Below are 23,270 nucleotides of genomic sequence, written 5' to 3'. Positions count from 1 at the left end.
GACTTACCCTTTTTTCATTGTACCCCACTGTCTGTACCGTTGACAGACAGGTCTGTACATTATGTCTGGTGTAACATTGAGTGACTCACCCTTTTCTCATTGTACCCCACAATCTGTACTTTGGACAGACAGGTCTGTATATCGTGTCTGGTGTAGCACTCCCGCCATGCTGTGGGTCGTATTGCCTCCCTGAGAGGGGCGGGGAGAGAGGACAGAATTCCCTCAGATTTCCACTTTGAACACTTCTTATTTTGGGGATTCCTTTCTACATAGGTGACCAGTTCCTCCATATACTGCCTGAAAATAGGTGTAAAGAAAAGCCTGTTAGAGTGTATGATTTGCAAAACACAGCACACAATCTTGATTTCCCACATTGAATAAAGTGCCCCGCCACAGCATGATACGCCCGTCAAATATTGTTCAATAATCATAAATTGGTTAGGATGCAAGAAAATCAGGTAGCCTTGATTAACAGATTGACACAGATTTCAATTATCTATTTTCCATTTCTTATTATACATCTCTAAGAGACTTACAGTGTAGGGATTGATTATAACAAATAATACTAGTGAGACATGACTGCAATTTGTCGCAAATATGTAAAATTTGAAATATAATGTTTTTTTTTCAATTAACACATGTATAATTAGTTTTAATCATATTGTACAATACTAATTTAGTTTTAATCATGGCATTATCATGCATACACTAAAACATCAATTTGTTTTAATTAATAACACCAATTGAAAGATCTTTATCTGGATTAGCTATCAAGAACTCTTAATTAACACAACTATGAGGCCATTTCTTTTTACCCAACTCCCAAGAGATAAATTAAGATAACTAGATTAAGATAAACCAGATCTAGAGATGCTCTTAGCTCCTGACAATAAACTCATTAATTTCTCTCTAATTTGACATGCAAATTTCTGCTATCAAAATTCTTCTTGACCAGTGCTTGATAATTAAGCCCATGGGACAAACTGAATTCCTCTCAAAGCATAAACATTTGTTACAGATTGCTGTAAAGTATATAATGAAAAAATAAGTTTTTACTTAATTTAACGTTTTTTAAAAAGCTAGGATACAACAATATTTTTACATTTTTTAGGATTATGAAATTTAGAATTTAATAGACATAGTATTTTTTAAAAAATTCATTTTAATTATAGGTCACAGTGACCTTGAAATAGGCCGCGACACACCTTCTACTTTAGATGTATACTTTTGCCAAGTTTGAAAGCTCTAGGTCTAATAGTTTTCTAGTTATGAGCCGGACAGGATTTTTCCATATTTGGCTATAGCATCTTTATTAAAGGTCAGAGCGACCTACTTTTTGTGCGCGACACACAGTCTACCCAAGAAGTATGAGTTGACAAAGTTTGATAATCCTAGGCCTAATAGTATTCAAGTTATGAGCCGGACAGGAATGGACAGACGGACAGACGGACGGACGGACGGACATGAAGCCTATAACATAATACGTCCGGTCTTAAGACGGGCGTATAAAAACTATTAGTATTTTACACTTTTCATTTTCAATTCAGTTTGATTTAATAGTTTTTCTATAGAGATTCGACAGACTAATCAAAATTCCTATTTACAATTATTTAACTATGGAACATTTTTTGTGCTTCCATGAAAATTTTGAAAATGAATTTTTGTAAAAATAAAGGTGTATAATTACATATTTCTTTTATCCATTTTTAACTAGCTGTTATTTCATACATTTTACACGGTAGTCTTATTGATGATTCAAACAACATAGTTTGAATAATTATCATTATACAACTATCGTTTTGTTGATTTTGATCAACACCTAAACATTAACTGGCTTATTCTTATAACCCATCAATACCTTTTCTGATAACAGAAAACATTAATACCACATGTATCTAATAAGAAATGACTCAATACTACCTTCCTATTTGTAGAGTGGGTTCTGTACAATAAATCGTTCCTTTGAATCCTGAATATTCTGTTATATATGGTAATGCCAACATTGTATTATGATTGGACAAAAGAATAGCATCCACTTCTGAAAGGGTTGTCATACCCAGCTGTAAAATTGAGTAAAACAAGCATCACTGAAAGTTTACACTTAACTCACATCAGATTTATTAATATGTCATAACAGGCAGTAAAACCAAGTAAACATCCATCACTGAGATTTTACACTTAAAAGTGGATAAAACAACAAATGAGAATTAAAATTAATTTGAAATTTCACATTAATCTTCTCTTTTCTATAGCTAATAATATGTATCACAGTGTTAAAATTGATTTTCCCCCAGCTGTGTCTTACCTCTGGGGAGCAGAATTCCAGTGACCCATCTACAAATACAGACCCTGCCACTTCTCGAAGTTCATCTCCCTGGTAAAAAAAAAAATCATTAGATCCTCAATCAGTTGTAAACCTATTTTTTTTATGTTATCACTCTAAAGAATTATTTATTAGTCTTTGTTATTTCATTTAAGATTTTTGAATATGGTGATTATTTAATATTTATATTACAGATACCAATTTCTCCTCTCAAGCACCTGCTAAAAATATTGATAACGATGAAAGTATTGCTCTTCATGAACAACCTACCATACTACACTGTATTTATTTTTGGAGGAATGAAAGTTTCTTGGCAGAGTGGGTACAAAAAGTCAGAGCTGGATTCAAGGATGAATTCAAGAATGGATTAAAAAAAATAAATTAAACTTGATGATATATAAATCATCAAGTCTTTTGCAAATTTAAAGGATAACACAGTGTTTTCATTTTTCTTAGGAACCAAGAATTTAATGGAAAAAAAATTCTTTCAAATAAAAAATTAACACTGGAATTTAACACCTTCATTTTATTTAAAAATAATATTGTATACTTTGTGTGTAGAGATGAATTAAAAGCCTCTTTTTACTAAACAAAAGCATGCTTAAACTATAATAAAAAAAAACCCAAACAAAACATGTAAATAAATTAAAAACATGAAAAATAATGCTCACCAATATTTTGTCTTTTTCTTTGTCACTGTGAATCCATTTTTTATAAGTATTATCAGATCTGGAAAAGACTTTTTTATTTACTATTTGTAATTCATAAATTAAATACAAAATACACCCTCTTTATATCATCACTGGGTCATTGTTAATTGTATGTGTTGCTGTCATAACAGAATAAGATATACATTTATTAAATGTGTTTCCAACTCACTGTAAAAGGAGCCAAAAGTGCAGGGCTGATGCATAGTAAAAGTTGTCAGCCCTGCCAAAGATCTAGCAACTAGCTTGAGAAATAAATTTGTTTTTAACAATTTTGTGACTGGAAACAAGTTACCATAACTTTGATCCCAAATCGGAAGAATAACAAATTCTTATTCTTGGCTTCTTAAACTTTGCTACTGATACTATTTATTGATATGAAAGTTATTTATCAAATTTGTGATTTCAACATGTCCAAACAGGCATCAATACATGCATCTTGGGCAATTGTGTGCACAATTATTTCAAACACTGGCAAATATAAAATGTGTTCCCCACTTAACTCTGTAAATGATATCAAAATAGCGAGCGCAGCGAGCATCGTGAAGTGACACTCGCGAAAGGAGCTCAATAGACTAACGTGTAAGAACAGAGGGAATTCGGAAAGAAATCTGTACATACGTCAGGCAAATTTCTCTGTGAAACATGCTCAGAATTCCTTTACTACCCAATGTCCTTTGCGCAAATAAATAAATAAATAATAACATAAAGCAAATAAAGTGCCGCGCCACAGCATGATACGCCCGTCAAAAAAATTACAATTTTCTTGAACAGTTTAGGTGCAAGAAAATCACATCAACCTTGATTCTAAGATTTCGATGATTTGTCATTTATCCATCCCCTGTGATGTAGGCATCAATTATAATAAATATTACATCACTGATAGATTTCTGTGCTGGTTGTGTTAGACCTTGTCAAATGCCCATCATCAAATTAGTCTTAACAACTTAATCTATACCAAATTAATTTTGAAAAAAAAGGCTGGCCATCAAATGACATATGTTATAAACTGACCAGCAGTTCTTCTGTCTAATCCCCAAAGGGCTGCTTAATCAGAGCGACTGAGATAGCTACCCTTCCTACATTGAACTCATTAATTAATCTTTAACTGGATGCTTGTCTACTCATTACTACCAAGAGATGAATGGGTCTGCACTATAATTTTTTTTTTAAACATATAAAATACTCTCAGATTTTTTTTTTTTTGGTTGAGATTAAATGTCCGACAGATTTTAGTATGTAATTCATATGGACATGCTGATTCAACCCCACCCCATAAAATTAGTTTTTAAATTAATAATATTACATAATATCAGATTAGTCTATTATGCAATATCAAATTAGTTTTAATTACTTTTCATCAAATTCATTTCAAAACTTAAGCTAGTCAACAAGAGCTATTTTTAATCAAACAGGCTTACCCATTTGCCCAATTCTCATGGGATATAGATAACGCCAATGCTCTGTCAATAGCTCCTCGCACTCAAAACCCATTAATTTCTCTCTAATTTGACATGCAATTTTCTGTTATCAAAATTCTTCTTGACCAGTGCTTGATAATTACACTCATGGGAGACATGGGATTTCTCTAACATACATTATATTTGTTTTAGATTGCTGTCAAGTATATGCTTAAAAAAAATAAGTATTTTCTTGATTTAACACTTTTTTAATAAGAACAGTGCAATACTCTTACATTATTTGGGATGTGTAAAGGAATAGTAAAAAGACACATTTTTTTTTTTAAAATCCACTTAAATTAAAGGTCACAGTGACCTTGAAATAGGTCGCGACACACCTTCTACCTAAGATGCATAAACTGGCCAAGTTTGATGATTGTAGGTCTTATGGTTTTCTAGTTATGGGCCGGAAAGGATTTTTCCATATTTGGCTATAACTTAATTAAAGGTCAGAGCGACCTACTTTTTGTGTGCGACACACCTTCTACCCAAGATGCATCAGATGACAAAGTTTGGTAATCCTAGGCCTAGTAGTATTAAAGTTATGAGCCGGAAACGAAAAAGCTAACAGACAGACGGACAGACGGACGGACACGAAGCCTATAACATAATACGTCCCGTCTTAAGACGGGCATATAAAAAGGCTATCAGTTTGTAGAAATCTTTCAAAGAAACAAAAAATAACTCTGCAATGTTTTTCGACCAAAATTGCACTAGGTCTATAGTTTCAACTAGACGCCTGGCCATCTCCCTAAGCTGCTACGAGCTCCTTGACATCTTGTGAAGTCACAACTAGTTGAGATGTCTCGTGCGTCTTGATGTTTGAAGTGGCGGAGCAATTTTTCAAGTGTTTTTGATGGTACAACTGCGCTAGCCCCCAACAGTCACACCGTAAAACATATTAATTAGTCTATACACAGGTCTAGCTATCCTGCTATAGTCTATAGTATAGTGGGGTAGACATCCCTCTATAGCGGGGCTGATGTCATATGTAGGCTTTTTATGTCATCATAATTACAAGATTAGGAGGTGCAGTGCACCTATGAGCTTTAAATATTTGAGTCAACAGCTCTTAATTAAATTTTTCAGAAAGGAAACATTGATTTTTGTAAGTTTAAAATAAGAACAAAATTGAATATCTATACAAACAGTTATTCTTTGATGAAAAATGTTGCCATTTGTTCCCCCAGTAAAAACATACTTGTTTGGAGCCACAGATAATGGCAGAAACTTCAGAATCTGAGCAATGTCTAACCCACAGTCCAGCATCAAAGTGACTCCTTTGAAGTAAAGGACGAAGCATGGTTTGCTTGGGTTTCCTGACAGACAAGACTACAATTAAAATAAATACACAGCAATGTAACATTTTGCAAAACTTTTGAATGGTTAACAAAATTAGACTGGCCATAACCAGATCAGCAGGTCTATTTTGTAGACTATTTTCCACTTTTATTTCCAGATATCAGTTGTCAGATAGATAAGGAGTAAAATCATGCAAAGCATCCCATGTGATATTATTATAGCGAGCGCAGCGAGCTCAATAGACTAACGTGTATGAACAGAGGAAATTCGGATTGAAATCTGTACATACGTCAGCCAAATTTCTCTGTGCAACATTCCCAGAATTCCTGCACTACCCAATGTCCTTTGCGCGAATAAATCAAAAATAGTAAAAAAATTAAAGCCAATAAAGGAACATTGTTTCTTACCGATATCTTAACGAAATGATTTTGCCTTACCTTATTCAAACCAGAAGTGTTCAAGTCTCTGTCGAGACTGTAGCTCTACTGGTTTGTACTTATCAAAAACCATTGCACTATTTTATGTATCTTGGTGTAGTCTACTTGTGTGCCAACTTATTTTGAAATCAAACTAAAACTGTAGAAGGAGTAGCGTTTTAAAGGAATTTCACAGAAAATTCTATTTTTAGTAACTATGGTAACACCTATCATCGAAACCAAAACCCGATGCACTATTCTATGTATCTTAGTGTAGTCTACTTGTGTGCCAATTATATTGAAATCGGACCAAAACTGTAGAAGGAGTAGCGTTTTAAAGGAATTTCACAGAAAATTCCATTTTTAGTAACCATGGCAACACCGTTCATTGAAATCAAAAACCGATGCACTATTCTATGTATCTTAGAATAGTCTACTTTTGTGACAAGTTATATTGAAATCAGACCAAAATTGAGGAAGGAGTAGCGTTTTAAAGGAATTTCACAGAAAATTCTATTTTTAGTAACCATGGCAACACCGTTCATCGAAATCAAAAACTGATGCACTTTTCTATGTATCTTAGTGTAGTCTACTTGTGTGCCAAGTTATATTGAAATCAGACCAAAATTGTAGAAGGAGTAGCGTTTTAAAGGAATTTCACAGAAAATTCTATTTTTAGTAACCATGGCAACACCATTCATCGAAATCAAAAACCGATGCACTATTCTATGTATCTTAGTGTAGTATACTTGTGTGCCAAGTAATATTGAAATCAGACTAAAATTGTAGGAGGGGTAGCGTTTTAAAAATTGTTTACAGACAGACGGACAGACAGACAGACAGACAGACAGACAGACGGACGGACGCCGGACGCATTACTATCGCATAAGCTCTTCTGGTCTCTGACCAGTAGAGCTAAAAAATACCCCCATGCCACAACACCGGCCTTCACCTTGCCCTTCGGAAATGATACAAATGACGTCACCGGAAACTTACGAATTTTGACGAAGTTATGTCGGTTGCTTCCGTGAGACTCGGAAAACATGTTGCGGTGCATAGCAACATGGTGGCTAAAACATAGCAACAACTTACTTGAAAAGAACGATTTAATGCAATCTCTTTTCCATAAAACTAGCGTTTGCGTCCTAAGTCAACAGAACTTTTTATCTGACGTCATACTTTCGTCACTTTAACGGTTCAGGTATTTCCGATTTTGTCGGAAACTTCCGAGAAGTTTGGAATCTCGTTCCCGATGCTTGGGAAATGATTTCTTTTTATTGTTTTGTTTTATTCTTTTTGCTTTCTTTTTCTTGAATGATAGACAGTACATGTGTAGGTTTATGATAGTAAATAAACTGCGCTCGCCCCAACGGTCACACCGTAAAACATATTATTATTACCAATTTCATTTTATGGGGGTTTTTTTCTTGGTAAATCTCGCCTGTCTTCTTCACATGGGCGCAGCCATATTGAATTTGAATCACAATCTTTTGAATGTTTTATTTTTCTATACCTATCCGCTTTTAGCTTTTAAGCGTATGAGTGATCCAGAATTTAGTGTACTTTCATTTTCCATTGAATGAAAACATGGGTACAACATCAGAGCCAAGTTGTACTCTTTACGTGCGGCATTTGCCGTCTGAACTTAACAACAACGACAAAGAGGATTTACTTGTGCATTTTGGTGCTACTAAAGTGAAAGTTATGGGAATAAAAGGACCCATGGTAAACATATACGAGAATTACTAGGTCCAGCACAATCTCTTGATTAAGCTATATAGCTTTATTAAGCTATTCAAAATAGATTGATAAAGCTATTTATTTGCAATTTTTCACAAAAACGTTTTTTGAAAGAAATAAACAAAAAGTCGCAAATATTTGACTATTCATATATGTAGTATGGACCACAGGGGCTTGCTCCTGGCGTGTTAAAAATATTAAAAAAACAAAAACATAAACGATATACTATAAACTTCGTTTATGTTTTTTTTTTTTTTAAATATTTTTTACACGCCAGGAGCAAGCCCCTGTGTATGGACTATCAAAAATACAACCTAATTCATAGAAAGATTTAACATTGCTGCTGTTGAATACTTTTAAGCAAAATATGAATTTCCATTGTTTGAGTAACTGTGTGTGCGGTGAGGCGTGGGTAAGTATGATTGCTTCTCATTGTGCTGAACTGTTACTAATCAATTATCCTGTTGGACATAATTGGCCTCCTTTATAATTTCATTCAAGAAATAACTGTGGTCACTCATCAATAGCCCCAAAACTTTTAAAAATTTGAGTACAAAGTCTCTCAAGGAGACGCAATTTGGTGAGTGATTTTTACATGCATTGTATTCAGAAGAATACAAAGTTTAAATTTTCCACTGCAACAAGGTGCGACTTTTTGCACATGTTGAAAAAATAACACATTTGACAAAAAAGTCTGAGAAAATAGCTTAATCAAGCTATTCTGAATAGCTTAATAAAGCTATATAGCTAAATCAAGCTGTATAGCTTAATAAGAGATTGTGCCGGACCTGATTACTAAAGAACATCTGAAAGACTGGGTGTATGCTTCATTCATTTAGTATATAGATTCTTTTTATTTTTTTTCAGAAACATACTGCATTTGCTACTTTTTCTGACCATGACTCTGCTAAAAAGGTATTTAGTAAACTTAACTTTTAAAAAATCAACAAGCATAGATTTTGAAGTGACCAAGAGTCACTTACTGCATGACTAAGTATCTTATATTGGCAATTATGTATGTCCTTTGTCTGATTCTTGTAATTAACAGGCATTGAACCAGCTTCATCAGCTAGAAGTATGTGGATGTAAACTCATTGTAGAATTTGCCAAAAGTACACAGAGAAAGAATTTTCCTTCACTGCTCGAAAATAAGAGGTTATTCTTGCAGAGTTATAGTCAGTAAATATATCATAAAATGATCAATGCATCAGGAACTATTGTATAAAATGTTAAAAATATCAGAAAATGCCATGTAAGATGTTTACAGCATCAGTTTAAAAATTGCTTAATTAAACAGAAAACCACCAGCAGAAAGCAGTGACAATCTTCATGAGACAGAAGATGATAAACCTGAGGAGTATCTGCCAACAGAAAATACTTTTAAAACCTGGAGGTAGATATGCTTTTCTACAAAACCTAATATAAGATTTAATATAAAATATGTTTGTTTAGTCACCAGACTGACCCAATATTTAATCGCCAACCCATTTTTTGTCGTAAAAATCCAGAGGTCACTGGCTGATCAGTTTAACTTTAACATGCATCTTAATTATACAAGCATTCAAAACTAAAATCCAAAGTACAGACAGAAAATGGCAAGTTCAATATCTACATCAACTTGTTCATAGCAGTTTCATTATCATTGTGTGGTAGTTGTAAGGCATTTTATTAATCTAGCTTCTGTTGATATGGTGTGAAGGTCTATGTGTATTCTTTTGTTATAATCTTTATATTTGACCTTTGACTCTAATTTCAATAACTTCCTTAGTATTCCACTTTTCACTTTCAGCAAGTGAAAAAAAAATAAACTTAGGCCAACAATAAAAATTGATATTTTTTTTATGAACACCAACTGCAAAATAATCCGTACCCAATCATTTTTTCAGCACTTTTTTTCTAAGTTTCCAGAGAAATTGTTTTATTTTAAAAATAATTAAAAGGTATACAAGTTCTTTAGACTGGGCCATCCTTAAAAAATTGTTTGTTTGGAATTGCCGCCTGAAGGGTTTCAGACACTGGAGGGAGGGAAGAAAATTTTTGTTTGTTAAATTGAAGATTAACAGTAAACAGTAAATACATTTTCTGACTTTTAAAGAAAGCATCTACCATCAACAAAAAACCTAATTTTACATAGATCTGGCACTATATTTCAGTGTTTTGTATGGTGCATGTGATAAATGTAATGGGCAAAAAAATTGATTAAATAAAAAAAAATCTTCTTACTTTTGGTCAATAAATTTTTTTCAGGAGGGGGCATTTCAATGAGGCGGGAGGCAGTTCCAAACAAACTATAATTTTATATTGGCCCTGCTCTTTGATTGAAAATTTTTATCGCAATTCACTTGTATATATAGCTATCCAGTGTGTAGTGAAAACATTAATTAATAAATTTCCAAGTCTGTGATTTTTATGACAGTTCAATTTGGTCAATACTGTAAACAAAAAAAAACTACTGTAAATCACGTTTTATTCGCGAGAACTTAATTTTCGCGTAATTACGCGAGACAATGAGCTCGCGAATATTTAATTCTCGCGTTTAAAAGTATTCCTTACGATTATATAGAGTTAAAACAACAATTCGTGAAAATTATGTCTCGCTAATAAAGCGTCAATGACTATCTCGCAAAATTAAGGTGTCGCGAAAATTTAGTGCTCTACAGTACCTACCTTGAAAAATGTGGGTCGGAGTACATCTAGCAAAAATAATTTGAATGATAGCTTTACATTCTTCATTTTGTTTAAATTATGAATAAATCCTAAACTCATGTGTGGACTAAGGGCAATTTACATGTACATATACTCTGCTACTTCAAAGAAAAGTCTGCAACTTTTAAAGAAGGGTGCCATTTTTTCTTAATGATGAATGAATCACAGAATGGTGCCTTCTCCATTTCTTTTCAGGATGGAATATCCCAGGAACCCTAAGCTGCATTACTTGTATCCTCCCCCAACTGTGGCCATAGTAACCAATATAGCCAATGCTCTGGCTTCATATCCAAAATTCTATGTCCAGGTAAGTCCTTCAGTAAATGAGAGAGGAGACAAACATAATCTGTAAATTATGTGTTAAGCTCATTTTGTGAACATAAGTAACTGTGAAGATTCTGGCATATATAGATATTCATTTGTAGTGTAATACACTCAATTTCAGCTTACACCCATGAAAGATACTAGGCATTGGGGACTTAGATTTGTACCTAATACAAGTAGAAATGTATATATTTTATCTAAGCAATGTCTATAATTTTGCTTCAGGTGCTCCATCTAATGAACAAAATGAACCTGCCTGCCCCGTTTGGACCTGTTACCTCCACACCTCCTATAGTGAGTATAACCACAGGCACCTGAATTTTTACCAATAAGTCGCTAAATTAGCAGAATATTGAAAAATTTTACCCCCTCTATATATACTGTATACAGGGAAATTTTCGCCCCCGTTTTATTTTCGACCCTTTCGCCCTCTTCCTGATTGGGCAAATTTAAAACGGTGCGAATTCAAATTACACATCATAATTTCTAAAACAAAACTAAGACTGGGCGAATTTAAAACGGGGTAAAATAGTTCACAAGTGCAAAAAGGCGAAAATAGCACTGGGCGATAATAACCCTGTATACAGTAAATACACAAGGTGTGCAACACCATTTTGACCCCCTGCTTCAATTTAACGCATAAATCGGATATATTGCCTACCGGTGTGCGTGTAGCGTTGGGTTCAAATATGATAATTCTCACTAAACATCTCTTCCTAAAGTTAAAATCTATTAATGTGTTCATAATGCTATCAAGTAAAACTTCAGCAAACTTTGGATTTCATATTTGCAATTATATATAGAGGGGGTAGAATTTTTCAATATTTGGCTAATTTAGTGACTTATTAGTAAAAATTCAGGTGCATGTGGTATAACCTAACTTTACACACATCATTGAAAGCATACTACAAGGGCAGTCGACCTTGATAATTCTCTAGTTTTAGTCATACGTAACAGTAAATAACGGATCACTTGAGGATGATCTCCCTTGTCCAGAATAACTTTCAATTTCCTAGAAAATTATATCATTAAACTATACACATTCTTTTTCTCTTACTGGCCACTCAAGCGAATATTAATTAATTGTTATAATGACTTGATTTGCCCACAGCCTGGTGATAAAGAAGATACTCTGATGTTAGGAAAAGATCAGCTAGAATCTGAGGAAATGGAAGTTATAAGTGAGGAGGAATCAGAGATCGAAAGTGAAAGTGAAAATAATGGGTAAAGTCATCAGTGGAAGCAATGATTCAATGTACTTATGTCTTACAAATTTGAAACAATTTAATATAAGCTTTGATCTATTTGATTAATATGAATTTTTTTTTTTCTGAATAGAAATGTTAAAGAAAAAATTGCTGTCAAGAGACCTTTGAAAAGAAAATCCAGATTACCTAAGAAGAAATTGAAGTTAGCTCCCCTAGTGGCCCCCTCAGAAACCCCACCTGTCAGACCGACTCAGGTGATACATGCTCAGGAGGTGTTTGAGCAGCCTATCTCACAGGTCCAGTCTAAGAAAATAGAACTGAAGCTGCCAGAGGCAGTCCTACCCAGAGAAGAAGATAAAGGTTGGCATTTCTTTTATTGGACAACAATTTTGTTTTAAATGAAATAATCAAATGCAGTTTACAGTCATGTGCTCGTACATTTTTAGTTGTAGAGCCCCCCGATTTGTTGTCAGTGGTGGAATCAGCTAACCAGACTGGAGGGGAGGAAGGCGGTGAAAGTGGATTTGGGAAAATTCAACCGGTAGAAAAGGTAAAATAGTCTTATAAAGGGAGACTTACTAATCAATAGATCATGTGATTGAAAGTTATTATTCTGTTCCTTGCAAGCATATTTTATACAGTTTACATTATTATGTTTTAGTTAAAAAAAATGGAAATCGACCCTTCTTTTGCAAAGTTGTGTATTACTGTAAAAGCACAAATATTCGTGGGGGATTAAATTTTGTTTATTTCGTTGTTAACAATATTCAACGAAATTAAATCCCACACAAAATTTTATATGACTATATATTGAATAGGGTTACTTTCAAAACAACGAAATTAAATGCCCACGAAACTATTTTTGATGACAAAACGACGAAATTTTATGCCAACGAAAATTTGTGCTTCTACAGTAATTTGCTACTGATTTTATTGACTGGTGCAAAAAAGAAGGCTGAGGTTGATACATGTAATTCTCCCAATTCATTATAATTATGCTTGGCAGCACAGTATGAACTTTGAACTGTATCTTTTCTAGCCTCCACCAGAAGAAGAGTTGAGGGAATCAGACCTACCATATACTGTAGATCCTGAGTTGTTCCTGTCTCTGGATGAAATCAAAAAGGGCAGAATATCTCAGTCAGGTAAATACACAGTGGGCCTTGTGATGTTCCATATTACCTGAGGCCTGTTCAACAGAGAGAGCGCTCGCGAACATTTCTGTTAGAAGTACATGTATAAGGAATTTATGTGAGCACTTGCAAACGTTTACTCTTTTGAACAGGTCTCTGGTAAACCATCGTCTTTTGTTGGACACATTTAGCAAATGCTTAGTCAGTCTGTAAAAACAATATATAGGACACTGGAACAGTTTGATTTTTTTTCTATTTTACTGCATTTCATATGGGATATTAATGAAACATTTCATTTCCATTTATTTTAGAAATGAAGAATTTTTCAGTTTTTAAAAAGTATGAAGCTGGTGAGGTGGCTGGCCGCCTATATATCAAGAATCTTGCTAAAAATACCACAGAACAGGTAAAACTGCACATTTATACATGTTTGTAGATGTTTAAATGTTTTTCAATAAAATTAGAATTAACTTTTGGTGTACATTGACTAAAAATTGGTTTATGTTGATTGTTGAAGCTTATCATAAATTTGTGGTTTAGTATTTGTAAAAATGTGAAGCTGCTAGAACATGATGATAGAAATTTTATTTGAAACTTGTAAGTGATTATAGTAATCCTATGAGTTTCAATCTGTATTCAGAATTGCTATGTTTCATCACAACATTCTGTCCTCAGTCATTCAGGTAATACAAAAAAAAAACTGATTAATAAAAAATACAAATATATATGTTTAGAAAATGAATTCTTTGAAGTTTTGAACATTATTTTACGAGAATCATAGTAAGATACTAGTATCTTAGACATTGATGGAGGTGAAACATCACTCTGGTTAGCAATTGTATATACATGTTGTTTGTTTGTCAATGATCGTATCTCATGTATTCTGGAGTTTGGCTTCATGTAAACTATTAAACATGTTCCTTTTTTTGAACAGGACCTTGTCAATTTATTTGGAGGCTTCGTGAATTGGAGTGATGAGTTAGAAAAAAACATGTAGGTTTTCATTCATTTATAAGAGAACTTTTTTCTTTTTTTTCTTTGGGAAGAACTTTAGAAGCTCTTTAGAAGAAATAAGGGTAATTAGGTTTATACAAATAATCTCTAATTTTTGTACAGATTTGATATACGTTTAATGAAGGAAGGCCGAATGAAAGGACAGGCTTTTGTCACCTTCGCCAATGAAAAGTCAGCTCACAAAGCCCTCAAGGAAACAAACGGCTTTGTCTTGAATTCCAAACCCATGGCAGTGGTAAGTCCACCTTGCTGACTGAGATTTGGAAATCATATTTTAGCTCATCTGAGCTCAAAGAGTGACCTGACTGCTGTAAGCTTTCGGCTTTTTTATATATTCAAATATTTCAGATACTAAGTGGCTTAGAATCATTAACTTTAAACAGTTGATGCATCTTTAGTTCTTGGAGTGTATTAACCATAAAGATCACCATAATCAACTTTTGAATTCATTGGTATATCTAAATATCTCAGATACTAAGTGTATTAGAACAGAAATGACAACATAGTAAAGAGTAATTCTAGCCCTTGTGCCTCTTGTTACATTGATTATTTAAATTTTTTATTTTAGCAATTTGCAAGATCAGCAAAGGCAAAGGAACCCAATGAGAAACCTTCAAAGAAATGATGTCAGAGAAAAGTCAAGGAAAAGGCTTTCAAAGCTCAGGGGCATTGGAAGAAAAACACAATGAAATCACAAATGAAAAACATTGAGATTAAGTTAGCAGTAAGAATGGCAACTGGACTGTGATAAACATGTAAAATTACTGCAAAGCGACAAATTGTGAACAGGACAGCTCAGATCTAATGTGTTCAGAAAATTTAAAAATGTACTACTTAACTCTTCTTGAATGTGGTGCTACATTTAGTAACCAAAATATGAAATAACATCTAATAGCTACTAGAAGCTGAAAGAGATTATTTCTGGAGTCATGAAACCCACCAGTACATTTTGCAAATTTTTTTTTGTAAACATGAAATAGATTATTCCTTTTCAATGTTCAATACAACTGGAATAAAATTTATGTAAAATGTAACACGACTGTATGTATTTCATATCCTTTGTCAACTCAGTATTGGGCAAAACATTTTTACATACTTCATGAATACATGATTATGGTCAGTGTTTGTCTCTGCAACTTTCACATCCTCATCTTTTTTCTGTCACACTTTGCCTTAAACTTGAGTTTCAAAGGAACTTTTAATGTAGGGCCCCGCAATGATTTATGGGTGCTCTATAGTAATCACTCTGTCTGTCTGTCCGTCCTCAAATTTTCTGTTTTTTTCTAATAACTTTTTTTAGGTCACCTGAGTAAACTCAGGTGACCTATTGCTATCCGTTTTCGTCCGTCGTCGTGCGTCGTCCGTCGTGTGTTAACATTTGAATATTTTCAGCTTCTTCTCTCCAACCACTGAACCAATTTCAACCAAATTTGGCACAAAGCATCTATGGGTGAAGGGGAACAAAAATTTCGAATTTCATGATCGCTGCCCCCCTGGGGCCTGAGGGGTGGGGCCAAAATCACTAAAATTAATCCAATCTTTAAAAATCTTCTTCTTTACTCCTGGACATCAAGCAGTCAAACTGTTTGCATGATTGTAATCAGCATTGAGTCCTCTACCAAAATTGTGAAATTCATGGCCCTGGGGTCAGGGGTTCTAGTGCTAGGGCGGGGCTAAATAAGTATATAGTGAAAATGCATTATTTCTTTGAAAATCTTCTTCTCTGCTCCTGGGTATTAAATAGACCAACTAAGTGCATAGTTATGATGAGCAAGAGTGCCTCTATCAAAATTGTGAATTTTATGGCCCCAGGGTCAGGGGTTCTGGTGTTAGGGTGGGGCTCTATTGATTATATATAGTGAAAATACATGATTTCTTTGAAAATCTTCTTCTCTGGCCCTTGGTATTAAATAAACTAACTAAGTGCATAGTTATGATGAGCAAGAGTGCTTTTACCAAAATTGTGAATTTTGTGGCCCCAGGGTCAAGGGTTCTGGTGTTGGGGGGGGGGGGGCTCTATTGATTATATAGTGAAAATACATGAATTCTTTGAAAATCTTCTTCTCTGCTCCTAGGTATTAAATAAACTAACTAAGTGCATAGTTATGATGAGCAAGAGTGCCTCAACCAAAATTGTGAATTTTATGGCCCCAGGGTCAAGGGTTCAGGTGTTGGGGGGGGGGATTCTATTGATTATATAGTGAAAATACATGAATTCTTTGAAAATCTTCATCTCTGCTCCTAGGTATTAGATAAACTAGCTGCCTCTTCTAAAATTATGAATTATATGGCCCCAGGGTCAGGGGTTCTGGTGTTAGGGCAGGGCTCTATTGATTATATAGTGAAAATACATTAAATCTTTGAAAATTTTCTTCTCTTTCTCTTCGTATGAAGCAGATGAACTACCTAAATAGTTATGATGAGCAAGGGCCCTAATCTTGCAGAATTGTGAATTCAAGGCCCCAGGGTCAGGGAGGGGGGGGGGTCTACTTATATACTGAAAATGAATTAATTATTTGAAATCTGCTCTTTTGTATTTATAAAACATTTATTTATTTTTTGATAGGCAATTTTAAGTGTGCCTTTTTAAAATTTGTGCAATGTGTGGACCTAGGGTCAGGGGTTTATGTCACAGTGTTAGGGGCACTACTGATTATTGCTGAATATTACAGATTAGTTGGAATGAAATTTTGTTCCCTACCCTGCGTATGGATATTCAGTAACCAAGCTAAGCAACTGCTAAGTGTATTGTTATGATGATCAATGGTGCCTCTTTCAAAATTGTGAATGCCATATAGCATCTGTCTTAAAACATGAATCAAATTCAATAACTGGAAAGTTGTTGCATAATGCTCAGGTGACCTATAAGGCCCGTGGGCCTCTTGTTATGGTTGCCCAATCAAGTTCAAATTTGGTATGATAGTTCAGTAGGCAGAAATACATATTTTGATGCTAAGTTTGGTTCTCTATGTCTTCTGGTTTGGAGCTGGGGTGGTGGGGTAGATTCCTTAACTATAGATAAGAATGAATGGGCAAAGAGAGATACTAGTCACTGCTGAGAATGTTACCATTGTAAACTGGGAAGGCTGTGCAATTTGTCCTTTGGGATTAATTAACCTTCCATATGAAGAAAATCCTAAGCATTATCTTTATCTGTCACACTGAGATTAATTACTGTACCGCCTCTGTCTGCAAATGAACTTTGTTTTGAAGTTAAGGTCAATTTTGAATGATGTGTACATTCTCTGAAAAATGGATTTAAAATAATGTTCATACTTTATTTTGGTTATAAAAATACTGCACACAATGATTTATAGCTAAAAAGGATATCTTAATATATATATCTTGATTTTAAAATTCAAAAAAATTATCATAAATCATTGTGTACAGTATTTTTATAACCAAAATAAAGTATGAACATTATTTTAAATCCATTTTTCAGAGAATGTACACATCATTCAAAATTGACCTTACCTTCAAAACAAAGAAATATATTAAGATATCCTTTTTAGCTCTACTGGTCAGAGACCAGAAGAGCTTATGCAATAGAAATGCATCTGTCTGTCTGTCTGTAAACAATTTTTCAAAATGCTACTCCTCCTACAGTTTTGGTCCGATTTCAATATAACTTGGCACACAAGTAGACTACACTAAGATACTTAATTCTGTGCATTGGTTTTTGATTTCGATGAACAGTGTTGCCATGGTTACTAAAAATAGAAATTTCTGTGAAATTCTTTCAAAATGCTACTCCTACAGTTCTGGTCCGATTTCAATATAACATGGCACACAAGTAGACTACACTAAGATACATAATTCTGTGCATCGGTTTTTATTTTGATGAGTGGCAAGGATCAGTTTTCTATTCATTGCTGTTTTAAATTTTCAAGTCCCAACTGCTAATTCTTCTTCCTTTGTTTCAAGTATAAACCAGTAGAGCTACAGTCTCGACAGAGACATCCGGTTTATTATTACTACCACTACACTGTATTTTATTTTTTTAATTATTTTTTTTTTTTTTTTTGCTGCCTTAATGCTGTTAATTTTAACAGGTAATCAGATAATAACCCCATTCTGTCAGTGCTGAAAAAAGTTCTTATTGTAAATTTAGAAGAAAGGGATGAGAGAGCAGTACAATTAATCCCCTGGAATTAATTATCTTGCTTGCTGCAGAAAATTGAGGCTTATCTTATCTGTCACCTGAAGATTAATGAACACCTTTGTCTGCAAATGATGTTTGTTTTGAAGTTGAGGTCAACCCTGGGTGATATTTGCATTCACTGAAGGCTTGCATTTTATAAAACACCTGCTTCATTCTTTTTTAAATACTCATTTAATTAATTTTTTTAATAAGACATGAGGTTTTTCCTGTATTATGTAAAAACAAAGTTACCATTTACAGGTTTTTGCACATTCAGGAATTATCTTGAAATTTTAAAATACATGTGTACAGTTGTTACTTATAATCTTCATATATTTTTTCTTTAAAAATGTAATCAAGTAATAAAACTCTCATTCAATGAGATGCACCCTTATATTTCTATCCCTCAGTGGGGTCCTTGCTGACTGGTCAATTTTCTATTTTTTATTAATTTTTTCCCTCAAAATTTAACATTAAGATGTATTGGTTAAAATCAAAACTTTCTCCATATTCCATTACAAAAAGTCTAAATGTACTTTACATTCATAAATTTATTGTCCGGTGTATTCCTCAAACTGACATGATAAATCACATGATTTTTATAGAATACTTGTGTCCTTACACAAGTATACTTTTATCACTAAAACACAATACATAATTGCCTACATGGCACACATAAAATAGCTAATTAAACGTGCAACATCAGATCAGCATCACAGAACGTTTGGCATGGAACACGAATTATAATAGCCACAATCTAATGTCAATCTCCATCCCTCCTCATCTAAAACCTATCTGAAGTGACAATAAAATGCTTGTATCACATCGTCTTGTCTATAAATATAAGCACACTCTTTCAGACTAATGTTATTACTAGGGATTATCATAAGCTCTCTGTATCGCTCTCTGTGGCATGTAACTGAAATTCTCCCGAGGCCTCATCCACATGTTCCTCCATTGGTAATAAGACTGTAATGAAAAATTAATCCATAATAAACATGTTTTTGACATGAAGGTGTACAAATTTGTTATTCGGTGTGAAAAAGTCTGAAAAAAACTTGCTGCAAAGGTACCTTTGTGTAATATAGTTATCAAAGTATAGGTAAGCTTAGAGAGTCGGTTTATTTGAGACTGACCTCATAAAAATATACAGATAATATTTGTGTATGTTTGTTTGAGACTGACCTGAATCATCTAAAGAACGATTGCACAAAAAATAGCAGTAGCTCCACCTTATTTCAGTTTCGGAAAAAGACATAATAATATACTACACACCAGACTTCGACATAACTGTGCATTAAATATTGATCTTTATAGGTGTAACATTACATCAAGTCCATCATGTTCTTGTGGAAAAGTAGAAGACATTCACCATTTTTGACATGAAAGTGTACAAATTTGTTATTCGGTGTGAAAAAGTCAGAAAAAAACTTGCTGCAAAGGTATCTTTGTGTAATATAGTTATCAAAGTATAGGGAAGCTTAGAGAGTAAGTGTATTTGAGACTGACCTCATCAAGATATACAGATAATATTGTTATATGTTTCTTTAAGACTGACCTGAATCATCTATTTGGGAGGATGCCTCGTCTTCGTCTGTGGCGTATCGTTTATCAATGGCCTCCTTGATTTGGTTATTTATTCCCTTGGGATCCAGCTCCATAGCCCAGGAAAAGTTCATCAGGGCCAGGTGGGTGTTTCCCAGCTTTTTGTGAACCTAGGAAATACACGTACATGTAGTTATAATCCATTCATTTTTACAGGACTGTTGTACACTGAAACATCATAATGTTAATACTCTGGACAGATTACCAATGTGATATTTTAAATAGAGAAATAGAAAATATAGATATGGAAAATAAATCTTTTAAAATGTCAGGATTTGGCTCACTCAATAATACTGGATAATATTTGGTTTATATAACAAGAGGCCCACGGGCCTTATAGGTCACCTGAGTATTGTGTAACAACTTTCAAACAATTAAATTTGGTTCGTGTTTTAAATTCACTATTCACAATTTTGAAAGAGGCACCATTGCTTATCATAATTAAAAATACTCTACTTACTCAATACCCAGAGGTACATGTAGATCAGAGTTACAAAGAGAAAATGTTCTTCCACTTTATAACCATTTGTGCACCTCACCCCAAAAGAACCACTGACCCTGGGGCCACATATTTCAAAATTTTGCAAATTTTATCATAAAATGGTTGATTAATACAAAAGAGCAGGTTTCAAAGCAGTCCCCCCCCGGGGCATAAAAATAACCATTTTGCTAGATGCCCCTTTCTTCATCATAAATATATAAATACCCGGTACTTGGATCATTGGCATAAAATTCACAATTTTGGAAAAGGCACTCTTGCTTATCATAACTATGTGCTTAGTTAGTTTATTTAATACCCAGAAGCAGAGAAGAAGATTTTCAAAGAATAAATGCATTTCTACTATATAATCAATAGAGCCCTGCGCTAACACCAGAACCCCTGACCCTGGGGCCAAAAATTTTACAATTTCCTATAAGGCACTCTTGCTCATCATAACTATGTGCTTAGTTAGTTTATTTAATACCCAGAAGCAGAGAAGAAGATTTTCAAAGAATAAATGCATTTTCACTATATAAACTATAGAGCCCCGCCCTAACACCAGAACCCCTGACCCTGGGGCCATAAAATTCACAAATCTGGAGGAGGCACTCTTGCTCATCATAACTATGTACTTAGTTAATTTATTTAATACCCAGAAGCAGAGAAGAAGATTTTCAAAGAATAAATGCATTTTCACTATATTATGTATAAAGGCCCGCCCTAACACCAGAACCCCTGACCCTGAGGCCATAAAATTCACAAATTTAAAAGAGGCACTCTTGCTCATCATAACTATGTACTTAGATAGTTTATTTAATACCCAGGAGCAGAGAAGATTTTCAAAGAATAAATGCATTTTCACTATATAATCTATAGAGCCCCGCCCTAGCACTAGATGCCCTGACCCTGGGGCCATGAATTTCACAATTTTGGTAGAGGACTCAATGCTCATTACATTCATGCTAACAGTTTGCCTGCTTAATGTCCAGAAGTAAAGAAGAAGATTTTTAAAGATTGCAATAATTTTAAAGGTTTTGGCCCCACCCATCAGGCCCCAGGGGGGCAGGGACCATGAAATTCACAGTTTTTGTTCCCCTTCACCCATAGATGCTGTATACCAAATTTGGTTGAAATTAGTTCAGTGGTTTCAGAGAAGAAGCTGAAAATGTTCAAATGTTAACACACGATGCACGACACACGACGTACGACGACGGACGAAAACGGATAGCAATAGGTCACTGAGTTACTCAGGTGACCTAATAAAATGTTGATTTTATAAAGTTTTTAGTGTCTACAATTTAGCTTAAAACTGCACTTGTGGCATTATTTAAGTATTTCATTATCAATCTCTGAATAAACTTGATTGATTTTTGGAGGGAAATGAAACAAAAGTCAACAAAATTAAACCGAATAACATGATACGGTAGAATGAATTGAGAGTTTCACCAAATGTTACCTTTCCAATCAGGAAGTACACAAGAGATTCTTTGGGGACGATCTGTTTTAAATGCTCTAGTTCAGTCAAGGCCTCCTAAATAAAACAGAGAGGATTAAAACCACAGCTAAAATCTTCAGGGCAATTCTATCTGACACACACTAACATAATAACAGAAGATAAACTGTATCCATGGTTTTTTGGCAATATACATGTACCTGTACCTTATGTTTATCACTGGAGAATAGGATTGAAGCTCTGTGGAATCTACATAGGGGATTTTTAGGTTCTATAGAGATAGCATTGTTCAGTGTTATTAATGCCTTTTCTGATTTCTGCTGTGCATGTTGAACCTGCAAATTTTGTGACATTTTGGTCAAATTCAATAAGTAAATTTCTACAGGTGTATACATAATCAGTCCAAACTTTAAGATAAAACTCTCCAGGATACTGTGATGGACTTACCACCCCTATATGACACAGCAGGGCTGGACTTTTCGGGTTAATACTCAGAGCCTTTCTAAAGTGAACCTCGGCCAGACTAAATTTCTCCTGCTTCTGGTAAATCATCCCCACACCATACCTGTAGATCAGAAACACAAGTATACATAAAGCACATGTAAATTACCATGTTGTGGTGGTGATTTGGTATTTATTAAATAAGTACTTACCATGCGTTATAATGCCTGGGATCTACCCGAATAGCGTTCCTAAAACATGACATAGCTTTGTCCAACTCCTCAGTAAAAACATATTCATGACCTAGAAGTGTGTAGGCATAAGCAAACCCACTGTCAATCTGAAAATAAGAATTATATTTCAAAACTGATTGAACTAACAAAACACAATTCCTCAATCAAAGAAATCCCTGTGGGTGAAGTATGCACGAAACTTGACCAAATCGGAAATAAATATACTCCAAAACAGTACTATTATACATGTATATGGATAGATACGTGTGAACAATGAAAGTGATGCAGTTGCATCAGAAGAATGATTACCATATGTAAACTATAAATTAGCTTTTTTTAATTCTATTTTCTTTACCTGTATGGCTCGTTGGAAAAACTTGATTGCAGTGTCATGTTCTTTTTGTAAACTAAAACAGTTTCCAGTTACACACCAGGCCTGGAACATATTTAGACATCAAAATTTATAATTAAAACTAATATACTATATTTACTATGTATTTAAACATCAAAATTTATAATTAAATCTAGAAGAATTACACACTTAGTTTGGACTTTCAGTAAGGCATGGCATTCTCGACGTTGC

The 23,270-nt window shown here is 34.1% G+C and overlaps 3 protein-coding genes across 3 annotated transcripts in view; 1 reads left to right on the top strand and 2 right to left on the bottom strand.

Moving 5' to 3' along the window:
- Positions 1-7,655, bottom strand: part of LOC134260218 (uncharacterized) — a 56,989-nt gene extending 49,334 nt beyond the window's left edge. The window contains exons 1-6 of the mRNA XM_062742802.1: positions 7,609-7,655; positions 5,692-5,822; positions 2,995-3,052; positions 2,306-2,374; positions 1,921-2,060; positions 90-297 (exon numbers count right to left, since the gene is read on the bottom strand). Of these exons, the coding sequence (XP_062598786.1) occupies positions 90-297; positions 1,921-2,060; positions 2,306-2,374; positions 2,995-3,052; positions 5,692-5,822; positions 7,609-7,617 (615 nt within the window). The 5' untranslated portion in view covers positions 7,618-7,655. The remainder of the gene's footprint in view (positions 1-89; positions 298-1,920; positions 2,061-2,305; positions 2,375-2,994; positions 3,053-5,691; positions 5,823-7,608) is intronic.
- A 128-nt stretch (positions 7,656-7,783) lies between these two features.
- On the top strand, positions 7,784-15,134 carry LOC134260213 (RNA-binding region-containing protein 3-like). The gene is made up of 14 exons (XM_062742798.1): positions 7,784-7,933; positions 8,816-8,863; positions 8,997-9,103; positions 9,246-9,341; positions 10,850-10,961; positions 11,204-11,272; positions 12,090-12,202; positions 12,317-12,546; positions 12,633-12,736; positions 13,226-13,331; positions 13,631-13,725; positions 14,254-14,312; positions 14,436-14,568; positions 14,902-15,134. Exons 1-14 carry the CDS (start codon positions 7,796-7,798, stop codon positions 14,956-14,958), a joined length of 1,467 nt encoding a protein of 488 aa, XP_062598782.1. The 5' UTR covers positions 7,784-7,795; the 3' UTR covers positions 14,959-15,134.
- A 3,876-nt stretch (positions 15,135-19,010) lies between these two features.
- On the bottom strand, positions 19,011-23,123 carry LOC134260217 (cell division cycle protein 27 homolog; the record flags this gene model as incomplete). Its single annotated transcript, XM_062742800.1, has 7 exons — positions 19,011-19,443; positions 20,033-20,189; positions 22,017-22,091; positions 22,220-22,348; positions 22,461-22,578; positions 22,667-22,794; positions 23,043-23,123. Coding segments are annotated over 7 exons (774 nt in total), but the record flags the coding sequence as incomplete, so codon positions are not given.
- Between the last annotated feature and the right edge of the window lie 147 nt (positions 23,124-23,270).

This window comes from Saccostrea cucullata, unplaced genomic scaffold (genome assembly GCF_032062105.1).
Source record: "Saccostrea cucullata isolate Sc308-1 unplaced genomic scaffold, CSIRO_AGI_Scuc_v1 ctg915, whole genome shotgun sequence".
In the NCBI taxonomy this organism is placed as follows: domain Eukaryota; kingdom Metazoa; phylum Mollusca; class Bivalvia; order Ostreida; family Ostreidae; genus Saccostrea; species Saccostrea cuccullata.
Note: the sequence above shows the minus strand (reverse complement) of the source record. Positions and strands in the feature narration are given on the sequence as shown.